The sequence below is a fragment of the Sus scrofa genome, chromosome 13, assembly GCF_000003025.6.
Source record: "Sus scrofa isolate TJ Tabasco breed Duroc chromosome 13, Sscrofa11.1, whole genome shotgun sequence".
Taxonomy (NCBI): Eukaryota; Metazoa; Chordata; class Mammalia; order Artiodactyla; family Suidae; genus Sus; species Sus scrofa.
In genome coordinates, this window is record NC_010455.5 from 40,668,947 (window position 1) to 40,695,925 (window position 26,979).

General features: G+C 37.8%; 1 protein-coding gene across 15 annotated transcripts in view; it reads right to left on the reverse strand.

The window, feature by feature from the left end:
* Positions 1-26,979, reverse strand: part of C13H3orf67 (chromosome 13 C3orf67 homolog) — a 282,335-nt gene that overhangs the window by 182,659 nt on the left and 72,697 nt on the right. For all 15 annotated transcript variants that reach the window (XR_002337601.1, XM_021069115.1, XM_021069106.1 and 12 more), the window contains one exon: positions 8,171-8,285. Coding sequence is in view for 14 of the 15 variants with exons in the window: in XM_021069115.1 (XP_020924774.1) it covers positions 8,171-8,285 (115 nt within the window). In the remaining variant the exon portion in view is untranslated. The remainder of the gene's footprint in view (positions 1-8,170; positions 8,286-26,979) is intronic.

The window sequence follows — 26,979 nt, forward strand, 5'->3', positions numbered from 1 at the left end:
CTGCGTCTATTGAGATGATCATATGATTTTTGACTTTTTTTTTGTTAATGTGGTGTATGATGCTGATTGATTTGCGTATGCTGAACCATCCTTGTGAACCTGGGATGAACCCAACCTGGTCATGGTGTATAATTTTTTTGATATGTTGTTGGATTCGGTTGGCTAAGATTTTGTTGAGAATTTTTGCATCTATATTCATCAATGATATTGGGTGATAGTTTTCTTTTTTGGTGGTATCTCTGCCTAGTTTTGGAATGAGGGTGATGGTGGCATCATAGAATGTCTTTGGGAGTATTCCTTCTTCTTCAACCTTTTGAAAGAGTTTAAGGAGGATGGGCACCAATTCCTCTTTATATGTTTGATAAAATTCACCTGTGAAGCCATCTGGTCCTGGACTTTTATTTGTAGGGAGTGATTTTATGACCTCTTCAATTTCATTTCTAGTGATTGGTCTGTTCAGTTGGTCTGTTTCTACTTGATTCAGTTTGGGCAGGCTGTAAGATTCTAGAAAATTGTCCATTTCTTCCAGATTGTCAAACTTGTTGCCATATAGTTGTTCATAGTATTCTCTTATGGTTTTTTGTATTTCTGCTGTATCCATTGTGATTTCTCCTTTTTCATTTATAATTTTGGTGATTTGGTTTCTTTCTCTCCTCTTTTTAGTGAGTCTGGCCAGGGGTTTGTCAATTTTGTTCACCTTTTCAAAGAACCAGCTCTTGGTTTTATTAATTTCCTCTATTGTTTTTTGAGTCTCTATTTTATTCATTTCTTCTTTGATCTTTATAATTTCCTTCCTTCTGCTGACTTTAGGACTTTTTTGTTCTTCTTTTTCTAATTCATTTAGGTGGAGGGTTAAGTTGTCAATTTGGGATCTTTCTTCTTTTTTGAGAAAGGCCTGGATAGCTATAAATTTCCCTCTGAGCACTGCTTTCGCAGCATCCCATAGGTTTTGAGAGGTTGTGTCTTCATTATCATTTGTTTCAAGGTAGTTTTTAATTTCCTTCTTGATTTCCTCATTGACCCATTCGTTTTTTAGTAGCATGTTGTTTAGTCTCCATGTAGTAGGTTTTTTCTCTTTCCTTTTCCCATGGTTGGTTTCTAATTTCATGGCATTGTGGTCAGAGAAGATACTTGAAATAATTTCTATGCTCCTAAATTTATTGAGGTTAGCTTTGTGTCCCAATATGTGGTCGATTCTTGAGAATGTTCCATGAGCATTTGAGAAGAATGTGTATTCTGCTTTTTTTGGATGTAGTGTCCTGAAGATATCAATGAAGTCTAACTTTTCTATTGTTTCCTTTAGGATCTCTGTTGCTTCATTGGTTTTCTGTTTAGAGGATCTGTCCATTGATGTGAGGGGGGTATTAAAGTCTCCTACTATGATTGTATTCTCATCAATATCTCCCTTTATGTCTGTTAATATTTGTTGTATGTATCTGGGTGCTCCTGTATTTGGGAGCACCCAGATACAACATATCATATATGTTGATGATAGCAACATCCTCTCCTTGGATGGATCCCTTAATCATTAAGTAGTGTCCTTCTTTGTCTTTCTTTATGTCTTTTGTTTTAAAGTCTATTTTGTCTGATATGAGCGTTGCGACTCCTGCTTTTCTGTCATGTCTATTGGCGTGAAATACTTTTCCCCAGCCTTTCACTTTCAATCTATATGTATCCTTTGTCCTAAGGTGAGTTTCTTGTAGGCAGCATATTGAAGGTTTTTGCCTTTTTATCCACTCAGCCACTCTGTGTCCTTTGATTGGGGCATTCAGTCCATTGACATTTAAGGTGATAATTGATAGATGATTATTTATTGCCATTTGAACCTCATGTTCCAGTTGATTCTATGGTTCTCCATTCTTCTTTTTTTTTTTTTTTGGTTGGATGGTCTCCTGTTATTATCTGCTTGAGTGTATTTTTTTTTTCATTTTTTGCAAATGCAATATTTGGTTTTGGCTTGTGGTTGCCCTGTTTTTTAAGTATGCTAACCCCTTCCCATAATTGTGTGTTTTAGCCTGATGGTCCTGTAAGTTCAAACACTTCATTACTATATTAAAATTAAGAAGAGAGACATACATATAAACAAAAAGGGTTATTTACCTCCTGACATCCCTTGCCCACATTTTATGGTTTTGATGACTCTTTTTTATTTTTTTCTTTTTAATTTTATTTTGTTTGAAGCATGTTCATGATTAAATCTGTATGCTGGCTTATTTGAGTAACTACTCTCTGATTGCAGTTTCCTCAGTCCTAGTTCTTCCTCTTCTTCTTTTTTTTTTCTTTTCTTTTTTCTTCCCTTTTCTTCCTTTCTTTTTGGTTTAGAGAAGCCCTTTCAATATTTCCTTTAATCTGGGTTTTGTGTTGCTGTATTCTTTAAGTTTTTGTTTGTTGGGAAAAATTTTTATTTCCCCTTCTATTTTAAATGATATTCTTGCTGGATAGAGTATTCTAGGTTGCATATTTTTTCCTTTTAGCACTTTAAATATCTCTTGCCATTCCCTCCTGGCCTGTAGTGTTTCTGCAGAGAAATCAGCTGATATTCTTAAGGGGGGTCCCTTGTAGGTAACATTCTGTTTTTCTCTTGCTGCCTTTAGGATCCTCTCCTTATCACTAACTTTTGCCATTTTTATTATGATGTGTCTTGGTGTGGGTCTGTTTGGGTTCAGTTTGTTTGGGGCCCTCTGTGCTTCTTGTATCTTGAATCCAGTATCCTTTAGATTTGGGAAGTTTCCAGTGATAATTTCTTCAAATATATTTTCCATTCCCTTATCTTTTTCTACTCCTTCTGGAATTCCTATTATGCATAGATTGGCCCGCTTTATATTATCCCATAGGTGTCTTATATTGCTTTCCAGTTTTTTGATTCGGTTTTCTGTCTGCTGACCTGATTGGGTGATTTCCATTATTCTATCTTCCATATCACTGATTCGTTCTTCTGCATTATTCATTCTGGTTTTTACTGCCCTTAGTTCAGTTTGCATCTCTGCAAATGAATATTCTAGTTTTTCTTGGCTCCTCCTTATATTTTCTAGTTCCTTTCTGAGGGTATCTGCATTACTGTTCATATCTTCTCTTAATTCCTTCAGTATTTTCACTATTTCTCTTTTGAACTCCAGGTCTGTCTGACTGCAGAGATCTGTTTCATTGTTGACTGTTTGAGGTGAGTTCTCCCGTTGGTTTGACTGGGGGTGGTTTCTCAGCTTCTTCATCTTGCTTGTTTTTTCTTTCTCCTGAGGGAGTTGTACTCTCTGTTATCGGGTAGTGTTTGCCTTGTCACTGCTGTGGAATATTTCCTGAGGGCTGGCGTTGTTGGTCAATCTTTTTTGAGGCAGTGTGGCTTTTCTGGAGTGTTGATGGGGCTAACAGTGTTTCTTTGAAGCAAAGGAGGACTTCCTGACGGCAGACAGGACTGGGAGGTCCACACCACAATGGTAGCAGATTTCACTTGGTCATGCAGAGCTTGCTCTGGTGTTTTTAGGCTGTGGGGTTCTTGCAGGGGGTTGGCGGTGTTTGGCAGCTGTTCCTCAGGAGTGCAGCACTCCCTGGGGGCTGGAGCAGCTATCTGGGTCACTGAGAACCTAAGAGGCTCTTCCCTAGGGCAGCCCAACTCAGAAGGATGGCCTGAGAATATAGGCGGATCTTTTCACAATCTGGCCAAGCTTGTTGCAGCTTTTCTGGGCTGCAGGGGCTCTTCCAGGGGGCTGGTGGTGCTGAGCAGCTATTCCGCGGGAGTGGGGCACCCCCTGGGGGCTTTGGCATGTAGCAGGGCCACTGGAAACCCAAGAGGCTCCTCCCCAGGGCAGCCCGACTCAGAAAGACCGTCTGAGATCTTTTCCTGGCTCAGCCAAGCTTGTTGCAGCTTTTCTGGGCTGCAGGGGGTCCTGCCTGGAGCTGGCAGTCCTATGCAGTTGGTCCACTAGGTCTCGGCATCCCCTGGGGGCTTGGGCGGGTAGCAGGGCCACTGGAAATCCAAGAGGCTCCTCTCCGGGGCAGCCCGACTCAGAAAAACCGTCAGAGAATTAGGCAGATATATTCACGGCCTGGCTAGGCTTCTTCTAGCTTTTCTGGGCTGCAGGCCTTTTCTCGGGGGCTGGTGGCGTTTGGTGCTGCTCTGCAGAGATGTAGCCCCTCCAAAGGGCAAGCAGGCCTGTGCAGGGACATCCTCTGCAGTGGTAGGCTTCAGGCAATTGTTGATGCCAGCCCTCCTGGATGGCAGGCAGCCCCAGGTTTGGGAGAGCGTAGGGGGTTGTGGGGGTGGGGGGAGGGGATGCACTGGGAAGCACAGCTTTCAGCTAGCTAGCGGGCATGTAAGCTTGCTGTGGTGTGGGGGGTATTCTATGGGGACCCACCCCTTCTTCTCTCCCCTCCCCAGCACAGGTGCAGACCAGGCTCTTCTCCCAGGTTCCCTCTGATGCGGCTTTCCACTTCCCCACCCCTAGAGTATTGCTCCCTTCCTCTGCAACAGCTTTGTTTTCTAGTCTCCCAGGCAGTCTCTGCCCCGTCAAATGGTTTCTAGACCTCCCAAGCAGTTTCCACTGTGCCACGCCCCCCCAGCCCGGGGACTAACCTCTGGAGCCACGGTCTCGGTGCCCAGCCCCCACCCAGGTGTCCCCCGTTCCTTTCCCAGGGACTAACCTCTGGGGCCGCGGTCTCGGTGCCCAGCCCCCACCCAGGCGTCCCCCGGCCCTTTCCCGGGGACTAACCTCTGGAGGCGAGGATTCGGTGCCCAGCCCCCACCCAGGCGTCTCAATTTTTGGTGACTGTGCCCGTAGTTCTGATAGTCCGTTCGGTTCTTGATCGGCTTTTCCGTACTCCAACTTACTGCTACACTCTTCTCTGCATCTGGAGATTCCTCCGGTTCATTTGATCTTTCCCCCGTGTAGGTGACTTTCCAAGGTGCGGGATCCCTTTCTCCTCTGCAGTTCCCTTTCGGGAGCGCCCGTCCCGCTCGGATTCACCTTCTCTCACTCTCCTCTTTTCTCCCGTTCTGCCCAGTAATGTCACGAACTTCTTGCCGTTATTGGAGTTTAGGTTCCTCTGCCAGCGATTGGTTGCTGTTCTGTGCGAGTCATTTATTCTGTAGATGTGCTTTTTTTGTTGTGTTTGTGGGAGAGGGCGAGCGTGTTCCCCTACTCCTCCGCCATCTTGTCCTCTCTCCCAGAAGATCTCCTTTGCCCATTTCTTTTCTCAGGTAGGCCCTTGCATTTCCTTCCGTAGCCCCTTTTGTTGTTGTTATTTTTGCCATTCTGTTTTCTCCCTGCAGGCAATTTCATCCATTTTCATGACTTTAACTGCCACCTGGATGCTGAAGAAGCCCAAATAGCCAAGAAATACGTCTCTCTAGGACTAGCATCCATATATGTTACAGCATATATGCACTCCCTAAATTCTCAATGTAAATCTCTAAAGACTCTTTTATCAACATTTTCATCTTGCCTTTCTAACCCTGCTCTTTCTCCTGGATTCTTTTTTTTTTTTTTTTTTTTTTTGTCTTTTGTTGTTGTTGTTGTTGCTATTTCTTGGGCCGCTCCCGCGGCATATAGAGGTTCCCAGGCTAGGGGGCGAATCGGAGCTGTAGCCACCGGCCTACACCAGAGCCACAGCAACACGGGATCCGAGCCGCATCTGCAACCTACACCACAGCTCACGGCAACGCCGGATCGTTAACCCACTGAGCAAGGGCAGGGACCAAACCCGCAACCTCATGGTTCCTAGTCGGATTCGTTAACCACTGTGCCACGACGGGAACTCCCCTGGATTCTTTCCATGTATTGACTGTCATCAGTCATCTAAACTAGAAAGTCAACTGGGAGTCATCCTCAATTTTTCCTTCTTCTTCATTTCTAACATCTAAATAATCATCAGTTAAAAATCTTAGTTATTGTTCAACTCTGTTCCCTCATCACCACTCTGATTTCTATCTTCCAACTCTAGGACCTCATCTCTGTTACACCCACCATTCATCTCACCATCCATTCATCATACATCCATCCACCCACTTACATAATTACTGAGCGCCTAAGAGAAGCCAGGTACTGCTATAGGAACAGGGGATAGAAGAGTAACAAAATGATACAAAACCTCTGCTCTCGTGGAGCTTACCTTCTTGTGACCATAGCACTGACTTTTTGACTGGGCCTGCTAGCCTCTGGTCTCATCCTTCCTACCCATCTTCCAAACAGTGTTCTATCTAAAATGCAAATCTGACTATGACTTCCTGCGGCAACCCCTTCAATAGCTCCCTATCACCTACGAGATAAAAGTCCAAGCTCCATGGCTATAAATACAAGGTCTACAAGGAAGTTGCCCTGCTTCCCTCTTCAGCCTTAAGACTTAACTGACTTTTCTTGTCTTTTTTCAGCAACAATGGATTGTTGGACTTGCCTGCATATTTCATGGAGCTACTCTTAATGCTACCCTTTCTAGGAATGCTGCCCCCATTTGAACTAGTTAATGCCTTCTCATCCTTCAAGGCCCAGCTCAGGCATCCTCTTCTGAAAGTCTTTCCATGACCACTCCCTTGGTGCTCCACAGTTCAGCATGGGTCCTGCTCTCGTAGCATGTAAAACATGTTATGGAAAATATGTTTAAATATGTATGGCTCATTGAACTATAAACTTGTGACATTATCTTACAACTATTTCTCTACTGGCACTGACTTAGTCTTCATTTACCCTATCTGGAAATATTCTCTTCATCTCTACTTTCTAGCCCTTCCAACCCATTCCAAATGTCACTAACCAGAGCAATCTTCCCAAAGCACAGAACTGACTCTCCAAACCAAAAGCTATAATGGCTTCTTTTTCTTTGCTATAATGGTTTCCAAAGAGTAGAACATGCACCATTTGTGAAATGGTTTTAGATGGTACATGGGCATGGTATTAAATGATTCCAGATCACGGAAAAAAAATTTTCCCTTTATCCTAAGATTGCTTTCAATCCTAATAATGGCCCAAGAAAAAGCTTCAACATGTATATAACCCTTGAAAAACCCTTGTTAACAAAGAATAGGCCTCTGGACAGAGCCCTAAATAGGAAATAGTACTTAGCTGGATTTTAAAATATTGTTTTGTTTTCAGTTTGTTTATTGTTTCAGTTACTTTTTAATTCTGGAAAGTTATACTCATTTTTCATTTTTCTGTATGATATAAAGTTTAAAAATAAATTTAAGTAAAAAAAAAGTTACGTTGATTTAAAGGAAAGTATTAAGTACATACTGGAACAAGTACTACACAAACATAGTAAAGTCATGAGAGCAGTACTGAAATGATCAACGTTTGAGAAACACTAGTTGGTTGTACCAGGCCCAAGCTTACTAGCCTGTAACCTAGTGCTCACCTACTTACACATTATGCTGTTTCGGGCCTAAAAGATAATACAAATCTCCCAACCTATTATCAGGCTCTTGTATTGTAGGACTGATGTTTCCTTAAGGCTATTTTTTAAAATCTGGCAACAACGATAAATCCTTCTCTGTTCTCCAAATATGTACAACCTTCTAGCCTCCATGATTTGACTCATGCTGTTCCTTTTGCTTGGAATGCTCAGCTTTTCATCTTTCCCTGTTAAAATTCTAGTCCTTCAAACCCTTTGCCAAGCGATCTCCTTTATGAAACCTCTCCTCATCTTGTAGTCATATGGATTTCTTTCCCTTTCTTTCTGTTCTGTGCTTCCTGTAACAGTTTTGGTGATATTCCAGATATTAAAACAATTATATTTGCCCGCCTCCTAGATTTTTTTTTTTTTTTGTCTTTTTGTGTTTTTCTAGTGCCGCACCTGCAGCATATGGAGGTTCCCAGGCTAGGGGTCTAGTCGGAGCTGTAGCCGCTGGCCTATGCTAGAGCCACAGCAGCACCAGATCCGAGCCGCATCTATGACTACACCACAGCTCACGGCAACGCTGGATCCTTAACCCACTGAGTGAGGCCAGGGATCAAACCTGCAACCTCATGGTTCCTAGTTGGATTTGTTAACCACTGAGCCACAATGGGAACTCTGCCCATCTCCCAGATTTTAACATTTACTGAAGGGAAAGAAAGAGTACAAATTTTTATTCATGTTTTAATACCACCATGGAAATTAACAAAATGCCTCATATACAAAGTAGGCCCAGAGTTAATATTTGCTGAAATGAATTTAATATTTTAGGAAATATTCATGTGATACTTACAATTTTGCGCTTGATCATGAAGAGTGGGATTTTTGCATGAAGAGGGGTTGAGGACACTTCTTTATGGACTGTTGATAAATATAATCTTCTTTTTATGTTCCTTAAATCAGTAATTCTGAAAAAAAAGGAAAGAGAAAAAGATTCCCATCACCATAATAACTACATCTCTGGATAATCATCAAAATGATATAATTTATCATATAGGCTTTTTCCAACAGGGAGATCAAACACAGAATTTTAAAAGTGCCCTTTTCTTTTGAGAAGTAATAAAATTTCTTCCTTAAATTCAAAGTGCTCACAAGCCTGAGTGTATAAATTTACTTAATATGCTAATTTATTTCAAGGCTTTACCCTAGATTTCCACAGTCTTCTAGCCTATGAAAAAATTCAATTTGTATGAACTGAGAAAATGCTGGCCTTTAATAACCATGCTTGTTCCAGCCCCTTAAGCTTGTGTTATCTTGGGACATACTGTCACCTACTAAATAGGAACACATTATGGGTTTCTTTCCCTAAAAATGCACCTGTCATTTTATATAGGCCCTTAGTCCGCCTAGAGACAGACACAAAACACTGACTGTCAGTTTCACTTCCCAAGCACATATCTTTGAACCAGAATTATAATACACAAGTTTATTGCTCACTATTCAGGTTAACCCACAGTGATACCAAGGACACTGAATTTGAACATCTTTAATAGATTTAGACCACAGCCATGATCACAAAGATTAGGTCTGCTTCAAATTGATAGAGGCTCATTTTTATGTTCTGCTTCCTTTAGGTCTCAGAGGTAACAAAGCAAGCTTAAAATCTCCAAACCTGTCTCAGGCTGTTATATTGAAGAATTGATATTGCCTTAAGTGATAGTTCCTCCATTTTTAAGCAACATTGTCTACATGTACTGATAATTTTCTATAATTTGCAATTCCTCAAGGAGACTACATTTCATTCAGAAATACTACTACCAATATTTACAGTGTAATTAACAATTAAAAAAAATCAACATAGCCTTTTCTAGAGCTCTTTGCCTTACTTCCCACTTTTCTAATCTCATTTCTTTCCTCTAAAATACTACACATATTTTTCTATAAAATATCATTGAACAATGTTAAGAATAAATAAAGTAAAAATTAGGTGATATGATTTCAGAATATGCCCCAGACCTAAACATTCTACCCTACCTCCACTAAACAGTACCATAAATTCATTAAAAAACAATAAAGCCTTTCAATCCATAGTCAGAGGTAAGGTTTAAAATGCAAAGATGTTAATGCTTTTCAAGTTTTACACTTAGATGTATAAGTAAATGTGGAATATTTGCCCTAAGGTAGTAGTGTCTTCAAAGTGGGATAAGCACATGGGGGAGGAGGAAAATATTAGAACTAGCTTTCATACCATCCTTTTAAAATGTTTTATTTGTGCATGTTTCATTATACAGTGGTACAGCAACTCATTTATAAATTTTTGAAATAAATATACATACACATTTGGTTAGTGTGCTCAAACATTTTAACAACAGGATTTAGGATCAAAATTTTTTGGAAGGCACTGTCTTTCTTTTGTAAGAAGTTCTAATTAGGAAATAGAAGGAAAGACTATACAGTAATTCTGGAAAGAAAAAGAGAGACAAAAATTCCTTTGCACCAAACAAAAAGTTTGATTACATTAACCAAAAACTTATTTGAGACACAGTTTTATTAAGGTTTGCTTTGTCTGTAGGGATAAGACTACGTCATTTTTAGCTGAACTGGTAAGGACCAAACTCCAAACAGGAACATTTGAGTATATTCTCACTTTATCAACATATGGAACAATAGGAACATTCATTCATTTATATATCCAACAAATATTCCCTGAGTCAAGCAATATCCTGGGAATATACCGGGGAATAGAATAGTGAAAAATGTAAGGTCCCCACCCTCCTGGAGCTTCTATTTTAGTGGAAAAAAGGCAGGTGAAAAAATTATTAAGAAGCAAAATAAATGCAAGTTAGCCTAGATGAAATGAAGAAAATAAAAGAGATTTAACTAAAAAATATCAAAAAACAAACTACTTCAGACAGTAAAGCCAGAAGAGCTAGGACTTAAGTAGGTAATGGAGGGACATAAGGTAGAAAAGGGAGGCAAGATCAAATCATGCCAAGGTCTTTACAATAAGGTCAAGAAAGGGTTTATAAATTTATTGTGCACAATAGGAAGCTGTAACTGAATTATTCTACCATGAATGATGAATGGATATCATAAAAATAAACAGATATGGTCTCTTTTATTTATACATTGGGATAAAATCTGTGTAACTGAAATGTACAGATTTTATTGTTCAATCTCATGTATTTTGATAAATGTATATACTCAAGCCATCACCACTTCAAATAAAACATAACTTTTCCATTACCCTAGAAAAGTTCCCTCCTGGTCCCTTTAGTCAACCCTCAGTCCTGATTTTTATCACCATGAATGAGTTTTGTCTGTTTTTAAATTTCTTATAAATTGAATAATGTAGAACAGACTCTTTTGTGTTTGGCTTCTTTCACTTGACATGAAGTGTTTAAGATTCACCCCTGATGTAGCAACAATCAATACTTCTTTTTTCAAATTGCCGAGTCTTGTATAGCAAGACAACAATTTATTCATTCTCCTGTTGAACATTTGTTTCCAGTATTAGCTTCTTACAAATAAAGCCTGTAAGAATATGACTGAAGAGTCGTCTTGCGGATGTGTCTTTTCATTCTCTCGTTAAGTAGGAGTGGGTTTGCTAGGTCATTGGGAAAGATATACATATAACTTTATAGAAACAGTTCTTCAAAGTGGTTACAGTGGTTCCACATTCTCACCAAGTTTTGGTACTATCAGATTTTAATCTTAGTTCTGGGGGTATGAATTGGATACCATTGTAATTTTATTTGTATTTCTCTTATGAATGACACTGAATACTTTTATGTGTTTATTGGTATGTCTTGTGAAATATCTGTAAAGTCTTTTACTCAATTTTTTTGGGTTGTCTTATTATAAGAATTCTTTATATATTTTAGATACATGTTCTTTGATCAGATATATGTACTGCATTTTTCTTGCCTATTATCTGGTGTTTGTTTTGTTTTGTTTTGTTTTTTGGCTGCACCTGCAACATATGGAAATACATGGGCTGGGGATTCATTCTGGACTGCAGCTGCAACCTATGCCATGGCTGTGGCAATGCCAGATCCTTAACTCACTGCGCTGGGCTAGGGATCAAACCTGTGCCACTTCAGAGACAATGCTGGATCCTTAGCTGCTGTACTACAGTGGGAACTCCATCTTGCCTATCATCTTAATGGTATCTTTTAAAAACTTTTTATTTAGAAATATCTGTAAGTTAGAGAAAAGTATTAAGAATAGCACACAGGACACTCGTATGTGCTTTTTCTAGATTAGCTTCCTGCCTGATGATTTTTGCTTAGCAGTTTTTAATATTCATGAGGTCTGATTCATCCTTGTTTACAGTAGTGCTTTCTGTGTTTTAAAAAAATTTTCTCTTGAGTTCCTGTTGTGGCACAGTGGTTAACGAACCCGACTAGGAACCATGAGGTTGAGGGTTCCATCCCTGGCCTTGCTCAGTGGGTTAAGGATCCGGCATTGCTGTGGCTGTGGTTGCTGTGGCTGTGGTGTAGGCCGGCAGCAGCAGCTCTAATTAGACCCCTAGCCTGGGAACCTCCATATGCCGTGGGTGCGGCCCTAGAAAAGACCAAAAAAAAAAATTTTCTCCTAGCCCAAAGTTGCAAAAGTACTTTCCTATGTTTCCTTCCAGATCTTTATAGCGTTAGTTTTACATTTAGTCTATGATTCATTCTATGTTAATTTTTTTGTATTGTGTGAGTTACTGGGTGTGTTCTTTATGTTTATCCAGTTGTCCAAGCACCATTAAAAACTTTACTTTGCTCACTGAAATACCTTGCTACTTTGCTGAAAATCAACTGACTAAAAGTGTGTGTGGATCTGTTTCTGGACTATTGATCCATTTGTTTCATTTTTCCATTTGTCGATTCTTACACCAACTGTCACACTGCTTTGATTACTGCAGATTCATAGTAAGGCTTAAAACTAGATAAAGAAACCCTTCAACTTGGTTTTGTTCAAGGTTTGTTTGGCCTTTGATTTTCCATATAGATTTTAGGATCCACTTGTCATTTTCTGTAAAAAGATCTGTTGATACTTTAACCTGGATTGTGTTTAAGCTATAGATAAATTTAAGGAGAAATGTATGAAGTCTTTCAATTTACTTATTAAGGCCTTGTTTAATTTGTTTCAAAATCTTTTATAGTTTCATTTTAGAAGTCTTGCATGTTTTGTTACATTTGTTCCTGTTTTGTTTTTTGACATGACTGAAAATGAATTTTAAAATTTCACTTACCAGTTGAATACAACTAGTATATAGAAATACCACTGATTTTTGTATATACAGACCTTGTTTCCTGGGCCCTTACTTAATTCACTCATGAGTTCTGGTAGCTGTTTGGTAGATTCTTAAGAATTTTATACATACACAGTCATTCTTCAGTAAATACAGACTTATTTTCTTCAATTTTTATAACTTTTATTTTTCTTGCATTACTGCCCTGGCTAAGACCTCTGACATATACTGAAGAAAATCTTGCCTTGTTCCTAATTATAGGGGAAAAGTGGTTCCTAAGTTGCTAATAAACATGATGTTAGGTGTAGGTTTCTTTTATCAGATAGAGGAAGTTGTACTTCTAGTTTTTTTTCAGACTTTTTTTTTTAATCAGGAAAAGGTGTAGAATTTTGTCAAATGCCTTTTCTGCATTGATCGAGATGATCCTATTATATTTCTCTATTCTGTCCATACGTTGAATTATACTGACTGATTTTCAAATGTGAAATCAACCTTCTATTCTTGGTCTAAATTTCAATTGTGCTAGCATTTTTGTTGAGAATTTTTATACTGTCATGAGGGACACTGGTGTGTAATTTTACTGTAATACCTATGTCAGGTTTTGATAATAGAGTTTAATTCCATAAAGTGATCTAGGAAGTATTTCCACCTCTATTGTCTAAAAAAAATTTATTTAAAATGCTGCTAAATATTCTTCACATGTTAATAAAATTAATTTAAGTCTGAAGTTTTCTTCGTGGGAAGATTATGGCTCCACATTCAATTTAATAGATTTATAGGGAAATTGAGATTCCTAATTTTTCTTGTCTCGGTTTTGATAAGTTGTGATTTTCATTTAAAGTTACTGAGTTTACTGCCATAAATTCCCTTTATGTAGGATTTATGTATCCCTTCTCTCACTCTTGACACTGGTAATTTGTGACTTCTTTTAAATTAATCGGTCCTATGGTGGTTTATCAAGTTCATCCTTTTAAAGAAACATTTTTTTGGCTCTGAAAAACTTCTCTATTCTTTGTTTTCAATTTTAATTTAATTTAATTTAATTTAATTTTGTCTTTTTAGGGCTTCACCTTCAGCATATGGAGGTTCCCAGGCTAGGGTCTATTCAGAACTACAGCTGCCAGCCTATGTCACAGCCACAGCAACGCCAGATCCAAGACATGTCTGTGAACTACACCACAGCTCGTGGCAACTCTGGATCCTTAACCCACTGAGCAAGGCCATGGATCGAACCCGCAACCTCATGGTTCCTAGTTGGATTCGTTTCCACTGTGCCACAACAGTCCTTCAATTTTATTGATTCCTGATTTTATTTTTCTTATTCCTTCCCTCTACTTATTTTCGGTTTAATTTGCTTTTTCCTCCTAGTTTCCGTGGATGGAAAGATAGATCATTAATTTTATTTATTTTTTTATTATTTATTTTATTTTATTTTAATTTTTTTAATTTTTAAATTTATTTTTTATTTTTATTTTAAAAAAATTTTTTTTGTCTTTTTGCCATTTCTAGAGCCACTTCTGCGGCATACGGAGGTTCCCAGGCTAGGGGTCTAATCATAGCTGTAGCCGCCGGCCTATGCCACAGCCACAGTAACGCAGGATCCGAGACGCATCTGCAACCTACACCACAGCTCACGGCAACGCCGGATCCTTAACCCACTGAGTAGGGCCAGGGATCGAACCCGCAACCTCATGGTTCCTAGTCGGATTCATTAACCACTGAGCCACAATGGGAACTCTAGATCATTAATTTTAAACCTTTCTCTTTTCTTATATAAGCATTTAAAACTACAGGTTTTCCTCTAAACATTACCTTAGCTGCATCCCATAGATTCTGATTACGTTGTATTTTAATTTTTATTCAGTTTGAAATATTTTCTAACTTCCCATATGGTTTCTTCTGTGAATCCTGGGTTACCTAGAAGAGTGCCATTCAATTTTCAAAAAGTATAGACTTTTGTATATATTGCATTGCTATTGATGTCTAATTTAATTCCATTGTGGTCAGAACACATACTTGGCAAAGTTCGCTTTTTAAAAAAATTAAATTATTGCTATTTTTATGGCCACACCTGTGGCATATGGAAGTTCCTAGGCCAGGGGTTGAATCAGAGCTGTATCTATAACCTATGACACAGCCACAGCAACACCAGATCTGAGCCACATCTGCAACCTGCCTGCACGTGGTGGCAATGCCAGATCCTTAACCCAGTGAGGCCAGGGATGGAACTCGCATTCTCACAGAGACACTATTGGGTCCTTAACATGCTGAGCTACAATGGGAACTCCAAAAGTATGATTTTATTTTAAAAAAAAAGTAATAAGACATTGTATGACTCAGCAAATGACTAGTGAATGGTCTATATGCACTTGAATTTCTTTGATGCTAACATTTTAAAACTTTAAACCATTAAAAACTATTTTCCCTTAAATTTAGCCAATAATGACCTACCATCTATAGCTCTTTGGGCATTCTTCATATTTTTGGGTAATTTTGGCACCTGAATCACATTTTTCCTCTTCTGCCATCATTCTGGGTAACTTTGTCTACATAGAGAGCAAGTTTTAATCTAAACCTAACTTCTTTCACTATGACAACTAATAAGTCTATTTCATTTTAATGATTTTGATGAACAGTCTCACTCTGCAGTCTATTATCACTAGGAACTATTCAACTTTGAGGTCTTCTACCCAAATTTTCTTCCTGAACCATCAATTCACTCAATTAACATTCAGCCAATGCCTTAGGGGCACAATACAAGGTATTGGCGACACAGAAGTAGCTAAGACATGGAAATTATACTCTAGTGTGGGTGTGGGGGAAAATAAGTATTTTAAGTACTCGCTTCTTTTTAAATTTTTTTTTTTTTTTGCCTTTTTGCCTTTTCTAGGGCCGCTTCCTGTGGCATATGGAGGTTCCCAGGCTAGGGGTAGAATCGGAGCTGTAGCCGTCGGCCTACGCCAGAGCCACAGCAACTCGGGATCCAAGCCGCGTCTGCAATCTACACCATAGCTCATGGCAACGCTGGACTGTTAAAACACTGAGCAAGGACAGAGATCGAACCCGCAACCTCATGGTTCCTAGTCGGATTCGTTAACCACTGCGCCATGACAGGAACTCCCTAAGTACTTGCTTTTAGCACATTTCATATACATTATCTTATTAAGTCTCAAAACAATACTTCACTGAAGGTAATATATTCATTCTTCAATTTGTAGATGAGAAAACGAAACTCTAGGAAATAAGAAAGCTGCTGGTCCATAGATTCATAGCTACTCAGTAGCAAAGACAGGCATTAAAACTTTTCCACTTTAAAATCCACTGCCATTTCTGTCATTCAGCTGTAGGTCCACTACTATGCTAGGCTGAACCTCTTTCATTCATTTCCGCTGAGTGACCACTATTTGTCAGATTTATGCTAAGAGTGACAAGATGGCTGGTTTATATCCTTGAAGTACCAGAACCAAATATTTTCAATAGAATACTTGTTTATTGGATGAAAAACATGTACCCTTTCACTTCTTCCTCTTTCTCACTCTTTTAGAATTGTTTTCTGCTCCATTCTGGATTCCATTCTGAGTCTGATCTTCTGATACGTAAAAAAATGAGGGCCTTCCAACCATGATCCCATGTAAAGCCTCCTGACAGGGTGATCTCAAAGCTTGCAAGACAGGAGTGTAAGCTCTTGCAATGTTGGAATTCATCTAAAGAAAAAAAACTACCAAGTGTCAGAAGGTTGTCTGCTTAGCATATCATCAGAACAAGTGATGTACACCTCAGTACCTGATGCACACATTCCCCAAAGGAAAGGTAGTATTATCATTATTAAATATCTATCATTTATTGAATAGTTTCTATATGCTAATACTACATTAAGCACTCTATATGCACTATCTCACTTAATCCTCCCATTAACTCTATAAAATATCTACTATTATTATCTCTATTTTAACAGATGAGGAAACTAAAACTTAGTATGGTTAAGTGACTGCTAGACTTATCTAGCAGTCTAGATTTAAACTCAAATCAAATCGATTCCAATATCTACATTCTTTTTTGTCTTTTTGCCTTTTCTAGGGCTGCTTCCTGCAGCATATGGAGGTTCCCAGGCTAGGGGTCCAATCGGAACTACTGCCACTGACCTACGCCAGAGGGACAGCAACGCGGGATCAGAGCCACATCTGCAACCCACACCACAGCTCACAGCAATGCCGGATCCTCAACCCACTGAGCAAGGCCAGGGATCGAACCCACAACCTCATGGCTCCCAGTCGGATTCGTCAACCACTGCGCCACGATGGGAACTCCTCCAATATCTACATTCTTAACCACATGCTTTCTTTCTTCTGGGGCATGTATTGCTTATAAACATAACCAGAGTAGGGTAATTTTGCTCCTGGGGAAATTATTTAATATCTGATGGCTAAGACTCTTACCCTTCACTGTGTCTGAGAGAAGAGAGCTCATGTTTATCTTTGTGAGGGTGTTTGTGTAAGTATATATTCACTTATTTTCCACTGACAAATTCTTCCTTTATTATTATTATTATTAGCACCACACTCTAACCAGTTCAGCTAACCGGCCACTGGGACAAACACTCCCTTTAGATTTGCTTAAAAAATAACTCCTCTGATTCAAGAACTATTATCTTACAATTAAAAGCTCAGAGGCTAATCTTACTTTACTCACTTCCATGTCTTTCAAGTCACTTCACTGTCTCACCACCAGCCTCATGTACTTAAAATCCTCTCAGCTATTAGTGAGGACCCCTGAGAACAACTTCTGGCACCCTGTCTTTAACATCTGGGCTTTACCAGCCCAATTAGCTGTAATATTCTGTCAAAGTCACTTCCCTAGTAGTTGCGTATCTGTTTCTTTCTTTGGTTTTCTACAGCTATAATGCTAGTTTAGGTCATTTGTTGCTTTAAATATTCTCCCTTACTATTCTTTCTACCTCTAAATTTTTTACTTCTCAGTCCATTCTTCATGTGGGCCAGCCATGGGGACTGAACGTCACTCTTTGGCTCCAATTTTTTTCTCTGGCACCCTAGAGTCTAAAGAATAAAGTCCAAAATAAAGTTCTTTATCTTGTTATTCAAGGAACTCCAAAATCTTATCCTTAGCCACTACTCCAATATCACCTTTTACCACATTCTTCTATTTATCTTCTTCTTGTCATACCTCATATAATAAGCAGTATAAGATACAAATCAGGGGGATTTCAGAGATATCAGGACAAAATATTAGGACTGGGGTGAGAGAAAGAGTGGAGTTGTAGAATAAAGCCAAGATTGGTTCTTGTGTGTAAGGGAGATATCAAGGCTATAATTACAAATAGGAAAGGATGGAAAACAGAAGAGCAACATTTAAATCCTTACCATGTTCCAAAACCTGTGTACCATTTCTCCAACATTATTTCATTTACTCCTCCCAAAAACTCTTTGAAACAGGAAGTAATATTTACATCTTACTAATGTATCAAAGGCTCGGTGACACTAAGCCACTTGTTCTAGGTCTCAGAGCTAGTATGGGGCAGAGCCAGGAGTCAAAGCAAGAGAAATAAAGGAAGGTAGCTGCCTGCCTTAGTGTTTTTTTTGTTTGTTTGTTTGTTGTTTGTTTGTTTTGCCTTTTCTTGAGCAGCTCCTGCAGCATATGTAAGTTTCCAGGTTAGGAGTCTAATTGGAGCTGTAGCCATCAGCCTATGCCAGAGCCACAGCAATGCGGGATCTGAGCCGCGTCTGCGACCTACACCACAGCTCACGGCAACGCCAGATCGTCAACCCACTGGGCAAGGGCAGGGATCGAATCCGCAACCTCATGGTTCCTAGTCAGATTCGTTAACCACTGCACCACAATGGGAACTCCCCTGCCTTAGTGTTTTTGAAAGGCCACATGCTTATTAGGAAGGAAAGGCTGAGTTACAAGCCTGCACCCCTCTCTCCCCCTTTACCAAGGGGCATTTCAAAAGAGAAAGGGGACCAGCCAAAGTTTCTTATAAACATGACCCATCTTTTGGCAAATACACTAATGGTATTCATTAGGGGGAAAGTCCTTAATGAAATACTTTTTGCTGGATGTACCTGATCTGTCTACGATTGCTTATGGTTAACAAACCTTGAATTCATGCACTCATGGGGTGTAACTCCCTGGAAAATGTCACATAAGCCATAAATTTAACAGCTCCCTTTGGGTGATACTCTCCCAGGTATCATTAGAGAAGGTACGGCTTACAGAAGTCATCTGTTAAATCTGGGCCAAAGTGCATACAGAAAGGACTAGAAGGCTTCAACAGCAGTCCTGTATCTCTTTCTGCTTTACATGTACTTCGAAACTGGCTAAAATCCCTGATTCTTGTGAGTCTGTTTGACAATCCAATCCTTTGAGCTATCTCATACCCTGACTGTGCTGTGCAGCCTTTTGAAAAGCCACACACTCAAAAGCAGGGTCTGAGAAAAGGACATAGGTGCCAGGAGTTTATTTGGAGAGATGATTCCAAGAAGTGGAAATGAGGGAGCAGCAAGAGTAAGACAACAAAAGAGGAAAGGCAAAGATAATGATGCACTGTCAACAACACTCCTATAGGGCCACAGGAACTCCATTCTACCAGAAGATCTGGAGACACATACAGAACACTTTCTAGAATCATCCACTTGAAGAGTGGGAGGTAGAAGCCTATGTCCACTGATTCCCAACTCCCAATGGTTAAGGGGTACCTCTGGGGCCTTAATTCCCCAGTATTTCCAGGCTGTGCTTATCGAGGAGTAGAGCAGGCTTCCACTACATCAAAGAGGCCCTTGGGTGGCACTTGATATGGAACGCTGTCCAAGCAAGCTTGTACCAAGCTGTCTACTCTAGCTGCAGCTGATACCAGAGGTGGATCCAGAGGATATAACATGGGGTGCTGGAGTGGGCTGCCACAATGACAATACTAGCATTCTTGCTGCTACTTAAAAATATTCCATCCTTTTCTATTTTCATGCCTTTGCTTATACATTTCCCTTGGAAAGCCTCTTCATGTCAATTTAAATTATATTAATCCATCACAGTTTGGGTTAGAAATCCACCTCCTCCTTGAAAACATCTTTGCTCTCCAAATTAAGAATAATCATATCCTTTTTCCCCCACTTAAACAGCATATTTTTAACCTTTATCACTGAAATTTTCATTCCCCTTTGTTGGAGGCCAGTAACTGTAGTTCACTTTACAGGCCATAATAAGGTACAAATCTTTTCCTTTGTTTTTATAGGTGAATAATATGTAGTCCCATGTATTTCAGTTTTACCACTTGCTAGTAACATTTTGATTGAGTTTAAAAAGGTAACTAGAATTTGGTATTCCAAGGCCCATTTTAGACTTTAAAACAGTTTCTCATTCTAAATTCCATAAAGAAGTCATATCGCCCTGAAAGGCGTGACAATTTGTGAAGTTCCTAATACACAAATGTACAAGCAAAAGAGAGGTAGAATTTCTGCAATTTGGGGGAAGGACAATTTGTTACAAATTCATCATCAATGTTGTTATCTTGAGTTGTCATTTTCAAATATTGGTATTTTTGTTTTTTTAGTGACAAACTGTTATTATTTTAGACCAACATTATCAACAAGTAGGGAAATAAGCCTAATGATTAAGAAGATTATGAAGCCAGTTTTTTGGGGGTTCAAATTCTAGCTTCACCGTTTCTTAGCTGTGTGACACTGGGCAAATTACTTAACCTTCTATGCCTTTGTTTCTTCATCAGTAAAATGTGGAAAAATAGTACTTAGAGGATTGTTATGAGGACTGCTTAAGTGAATACATGAAAAATGCTGAGGACAGTGCCTGAAACACAGAAAGCTCTACTTAGGACTGAACACCATCAACTTGGGTGGCTACGGATTGTTTACCAAACCCTTTGTATTTCTGGCCTTTGATTTTCTAATAACTAAAATTTGGCCCACATATGACTATGAAATCCTCTATCAATGTTCCAACCTCCAAGCCAGAAAGTGCATATGGGTGGGGACCCATGACATCTTTCATCCTTCTGTCAAGTCCTAGTGAAAAAATATGGGTCTCACCATAGCTGCTGTTACAATCTGTCTCTTCTACTGGCCTGTAAGGTCCACAAGGGCTGACCACGTCCTGGTTAGCACAGCATTTTACAGAGATTGGTTCAGAGCTTTGTAGTTAATTGGGAAATATTTGCTGAGGTGTCTGTGTTTCCTACTGGGAATCATATATTTGCTTATCTATTTATTAAGTACTTACTGAGTGCTAAGCCTGGAAGGAGATACTGGGGGTATCACAGTGAATAAAACAAAGTCCTGCCCTCATGAAGCATGTGTTTAATGAAGGAAGACACTAATAAACAAAAAACAAGTAAACAAGAACACATGTCAGCTCTCAAAAAGAGCTATAAAGAAAAGTAAAGTACAATCAAAGTGATAGAAATGGGATGGAAAGTAATATTTCAGAAGAGATAGCTTTTCAGAAGGGAAAACTTCCCAGAGAAGCTGCATTTGGGCAAGAGTTGAATAAAGTGAAGGTTGGAACCAGGCAGAAGTCTGGGGGGAAGAATATTCCAGACAGAATACTTCTAAGCACTATGTAAAAATCTTTTCCTCTCTATAGCAGCTCTTTCAATGTAATCCAGCAAATATATATTAAGGGAGGTGAGCTCCCTGGGCTAGAAAGCTCAGTATGGCATGACTTTGCCCTTGTGGAGGTCGAGTTCTGATTTGCACAAAATAGTTCTCAGTGAAATCTAATAATTACAGCTGATTTCTGGAAGAATTTCTAAATGATAACATGTTCAGCTTAGGACAGAGGTATTAGGACTCAGCCACACATATGGTGATGAGATTTTATTCTACTGTCTTTGCAAAAATAAATATGCAAACTTTCCCTATCTCATAATCAAGAATAGTTGGTTTTGGAGGGAAAACAAAATCATGTGCTAAGCTTAATGGTTCTGAAAGTAAGTTGAATTGCTACTTAAAAAATTAAAATTAGTCATTCATGAGAGAGAGAATATAAATGCATATGTGTGACTACTTAAAAGCTTCATTATGCTTATGTGCTTTTTTGGGGACAATTTAGTTGCTGTAAGGAAGGCTGCTTGTAAAACATCTCTTCACTTGTAATACAGGCTTGATTTTCACCATCTAAAACCTTCTGTGACCTAAAAAAGCAGAAAAAGACAAGCAACACTGGCATAACTTCTCTTGCATTTAAAGATACAGTCTTTAAAAAAAATATGAGTTAATACATTTTTATATCTGTAAGTGAGCATTTATAGCTAAGGGCCAGCAATGTGATAGAAAAAGTAATGAGACCATATTGAGAAAAAATGGGGTAGTCAACAAGAAAATCAACCTCATTTATTATAATATTCTAGTGATCAGCAGGTGTATAACTCTCCCAGCTATGGTCATTAAGGACATTCATTCCAAACTTAACATCTACATTTGCAAACCATTTGAAAGTAAAATTACTTTTCAATTCAATTTTCAAATCACTTTTATATCTTTATCTTTGACTGACATTTTTTCCCCACAATGGCAACCTCAGTGAGTATTTGAGTAAATGGTAGTAACCATCCGAGAGTGTAGATAAACTCATCTATTCAGATCATCTACTCAGATTACCTATTCACTTTTCTTCTGTATGTACAATCATTTACAACCATTTGTGAATGTTCACTTCAGGTCAGAATGAACTTGCAAAACTAATGTCAGACTTCTGATGATTTGATTCATTTATTAGAATTTTTTGCTATTAAAGGCAAAACGGTATTTGTTTTTCTTATCATGACCTAAAAATTAAAAAGAATTTAAATGCACATCTTTAGTGATGCTACCAAATAGCTCTAGAAATAATTACAAGAAAACAGTGAATTTGCAAAATGATGTATTTAAATATGTGCAATATTTAGGTATATAGTTAATATGGCTGTGTAATGAAATTTAAAGTTTTATAGACAGTGGTTCCATGTATAAGGATTCCTTCACATGTTTATTCCTAGACTTCACAATCACCAAGGGGAATTTCATTCCATTAGTTTTTCCTGGATCACTTCTGTTAAAGTTTAAATTCATTAAGGATTCTTTTGTCCTTAATAGAAAAGAGTAATTTTGCACCTAAGATGCTTATTATTAAAACATAATATATCTCTTTTCTATTATTAACATTTGTTACAATGCATATTTCACATATGTGATTTTAAATTAATAATTAGTGCTCTTGGAACTTTTCTTTGAATATCACTTAAATCTCTTTTAAAAAAAAACAGCTTTATTGAAGTATAATTTATATGCCATAAAATCTACCAGTTTTAGTGTACATTTTTTGTATATTTAAGGAGTTATGCAAACAACCAGAATTCAGTTGTCAAACATTCTCATCATCCTAAAAAGTTCCTTTATGTTTGTTTGCAGTCAATTCCCACTCTCAGCCACAGCCCCAGGCTATCATTAATCTGGTTTTGGTCTCCAAATATTTGCATTTTCTGGATATTTCATATATACATAATAAAAATATACAATCTTTTCCATCTGACTTCTTTTATTTAGCATAATATTTTCAGGATTCATCATATTGTAGCATGTATCATTACTTTTTACTGCAGAACAATATTCCAATATATGGATGTGTCACATTTTGTTTCTCCATTCACCAGCTGAGTTTCAACAGCGGAGTTGATGGAGCTATAGGTTATTTCTAGGTTTAGCCAATTTAAATATCAGTACTAAAAACATTCATGTTCAACTCTGTATATGGACATAATGCTTTCATGTTTCTTACCCAGGAAGACAGTCATTGTGGTGGATATGAGGCAGTATTTCATTGTGTCTTTAATTTGCATTTTCCTAATGACAACTGATGTTGAGAGTATAATCATGTACTTTTTAGTCATGTGTCCATATTTTTTAATGAAGTCCCTATTAAATCTTTTACCAAGTTTTAAATTAATGTTTTCATGTTAATGAACACTAAGTTATTCCTATATTCTGAATATAAGAACTTAATCACATACACATGATTTGTAAATATTTTCACCAGTCTATAGCCTGTCTTCACTTACTTAATGGTGTCTTCTGAAATGTAAACTTTTAAATTTTTATAAAGATCCAATTTATCACTTTTTCTTTTACTGACTATGTTTTGGTGGAATATCTAAAAATGTTTTGCCTTTATAGCAACACAAGGTCATGAAGATTTTTCTATGTTTTCTTCCAGAAGTCTTACATTTTTAACTCTTATATTTAGGTCTATAGTCCATTTAGAACTAATTTTTGTAATATTGTATGAGGTAAGACTCTAAATTAATTTTTTTTTTTTGCATGTGGATATCCTAATGTCCCAGCACCATCTGCTGAAAAGACTATTATTATTATTATTATTATTTTTTTGGTCTTTTTGTCTTTTTAGGGCCACACCTGCAGCATATGTAGGTTCCTAGGCTAGAGGTCTAATCAGAGCTGTTGCCACCGGCCTATGCCACAGCCACAGCAATGCCAGACCGAGCCGTATCTGTAACCTACACCACAGCTCACGGCAATGCTGGATCCTTAACCCACTCAGCGAGGCCAGGGATCGAACCTGCAACCTCATGGTTCCTACTCGGATTTGTTTCCACTGTGCCACGATGGGAACTCCGATAAGGTTTTATTTCTCAACTCTGAATGCTTCTTCATTATTTTCCTCATGCTAGGACCGTGCTGCCTTGATCACTGCAACTTTATAGTAAATTCTGGAATCAAGTGTGAAGTGTGAATTCTCCATCTTTGTTCTTCTTTTACAAAACTCTTTTAGTATATTTTTGAATTTAGGAAAGGTCATACATTCCTACAAACAAACAAAAAACCACCTGCTGGTGAATTTTTAAATCAACCGGGGAGAACTGTCAACCTAACAATACTCAATCTTCCAAGAAAATGGGTCTCCTTTTATTCAGGTCTTTAGTTTCTCTCAGCAGTGTTTTCATATTTTCAGTGTACAAATCATACACTAACTTTGTTAAAGTATTCCTAAGCATTTTAGTCTTTTTTATGTTATTGTGAGTAGAACTGTTCTCTCAATTTCAATTTCAGATTGCTCTTTGCTAGTATATATAGAGATACAACTGATCTGTGTATATTGATTTTCATATTCCTCAACCTTACTGAACTCATTTATTACTTTTCTACAGACATTCATGTTGTTTGTGATTAAAGATAGATTTGCTTTTTCCTTTCTAATATAAATGTCTTATTTATTTTTTTCTTGCTTTATTGTATTGACTATAATCCTCAATACAATGATGAATAAAAATGGTGGGAGAAAATAGATGCGTCTTATATTCTAATCACAGGAGGAAAGAATTCACTCTTTCCCTGTTAATTATGATAAACTATATGTTTTTCATAGATATGCTTTAACAGAATGAAAAAATTCTCATACTTTGTGAAGGGTTTTTAATCATTAATTCAAAATGAAACAAGTATATAAATAAAAGGGCATAAATTATATGACAACTAAAATATAAGCAAAAAAGGGAAAAACATACACTGGGTTTCACAAAAATTTAAAACTTTCATTCTTCAAAAAGCACAATCAAGAAGTTATAATGAAAGAAAAATATTACAAACCATATAACTGATAAGGGTCTAGTGTCCAAAATATATAAAGAACTTATACAACTCAAAAATAAAAAGACAAATAATCCAGTTTTAAAAAATGGGCATAGAATTTAATTAACATTATCAAGAGAGGGTATAAAAAGGCCAGTAAGCTAATGAAAATATGCTCAACATTATTAACCAGCAGAAAAACAAAAATCAAAATCATGAGATAGCATTTCACAACCACTAGGATAAAAAAAAATAAAAAAACAAAAAAACTAATGAGGATGGGGAAGAACTGGAACACTCATAAGTTGCTGGTGGGACTATAAAGTGGTATAGCTGCTTTGGAAATGGTTTGGCAGTTCTTCAAAAGTTAATCATTAAGTTCATATGATTCAGTAATTTCACTCTTAGTTAGGTACCCAAAAGAACTGAAAACATATCTCCACACAAAAACTATTAACATGACTGTTCATAGCAGCATTATTAATTACAGCCCTAAAGTGGAAACAACCCAAATGTCCATCAACTGATAAGTGAATAAACAAAATATAAATGGATTATTATTCAGGGGATAAAAAGGAATGAACAGATACATGTTACATGCAATGAACAGATACATGTAACATACATGTTACAACATGGATAAACACTGAAAACAGTACGGTAATAGACAGAAGCTAGACATGAAAGACTACATATTGTATGGTTCCATTTACACAAAATGTTCAAAACAGGCAAAGAGATAAAAAGAAAGGGCTAGGGGTAGCAGGGAGTGGGGAGCAACAACTAATGGGTACAGGTACTTAAGAGGGCAATGAAGTATTTAAAAATTACATGGTGGTGATGGTTGCATAACTATGAAATATATTAAAAACCACTGAATCATGCTCTTTGAAAGGGAGAATTTTATGGTATGTAAATGATATCTCAATGAAAAAGAAAGCTGTTACTAGTTACTAAAAGAAAGTATAGAGGAGTACAAACTATTATTTCTATTTCGTCAGCATGAAACACCTAAGTTTATTGGTGATGCTCTTATGCTTCTGAAAAGCATTCACTCAATGATCCACAGTCATTATTGAGGGTTGAGTTGTATCCCCCAGAAAGATATGCTCAAATCCTAATTTTTGATACCTGTGATTGTGACCATATGTGAAAAGAGGGTCTTTGCACACATAATCAAATTAAGACAAAGTCATGTGAGATTAGAGTAGGTTGCAATCCAATGATTGGTGTCCTTTAAGAGGAGCAAAATTTGGACACAGACACAGGCAGGAAGAGGACGCCATGTGACAACAGAGGTACAAATTGGACTGATGTATCTACAAGCCAAAATAATGCCAAACACTGCTGACAACTGCCAGAACCTAGGAAAGAGAAGCCTGGTACAGATTCTTGTTCAGTGTTTTCAGAAGGAACCCATCCTGCTGACATCCTAATATGGAATTTTTTAGCTGTGAGATGATAAATTTCTATTCTTCTAAGCCATCCAGTTTGTGGTAACTTGTTATGGCAGCTTTAGGAAACTATTACAGTAATATTTACATACTTTTTATTAAATAAAAAGGGTTATAGGGATTAAAAAGTCAAACTCTTGGAGTCTCAATTCCTTCACTTATAACTTGGAAATAATAACACCTGACTTTCATCTGCTGAGAGAAAATGACTGTGAAGTACTTTATAAATATAGAATATTATTCCTCCAGATGTATACTTCTCATTCATTTGTCATATCTAATTTACTGGGTTTTCTCTATCCCTTTCTCCATGATCATCTGTTTTCATCTAACATTCACTTTCATCAGAGAAGCTACAGTTTGGGTCCAAGTTGCC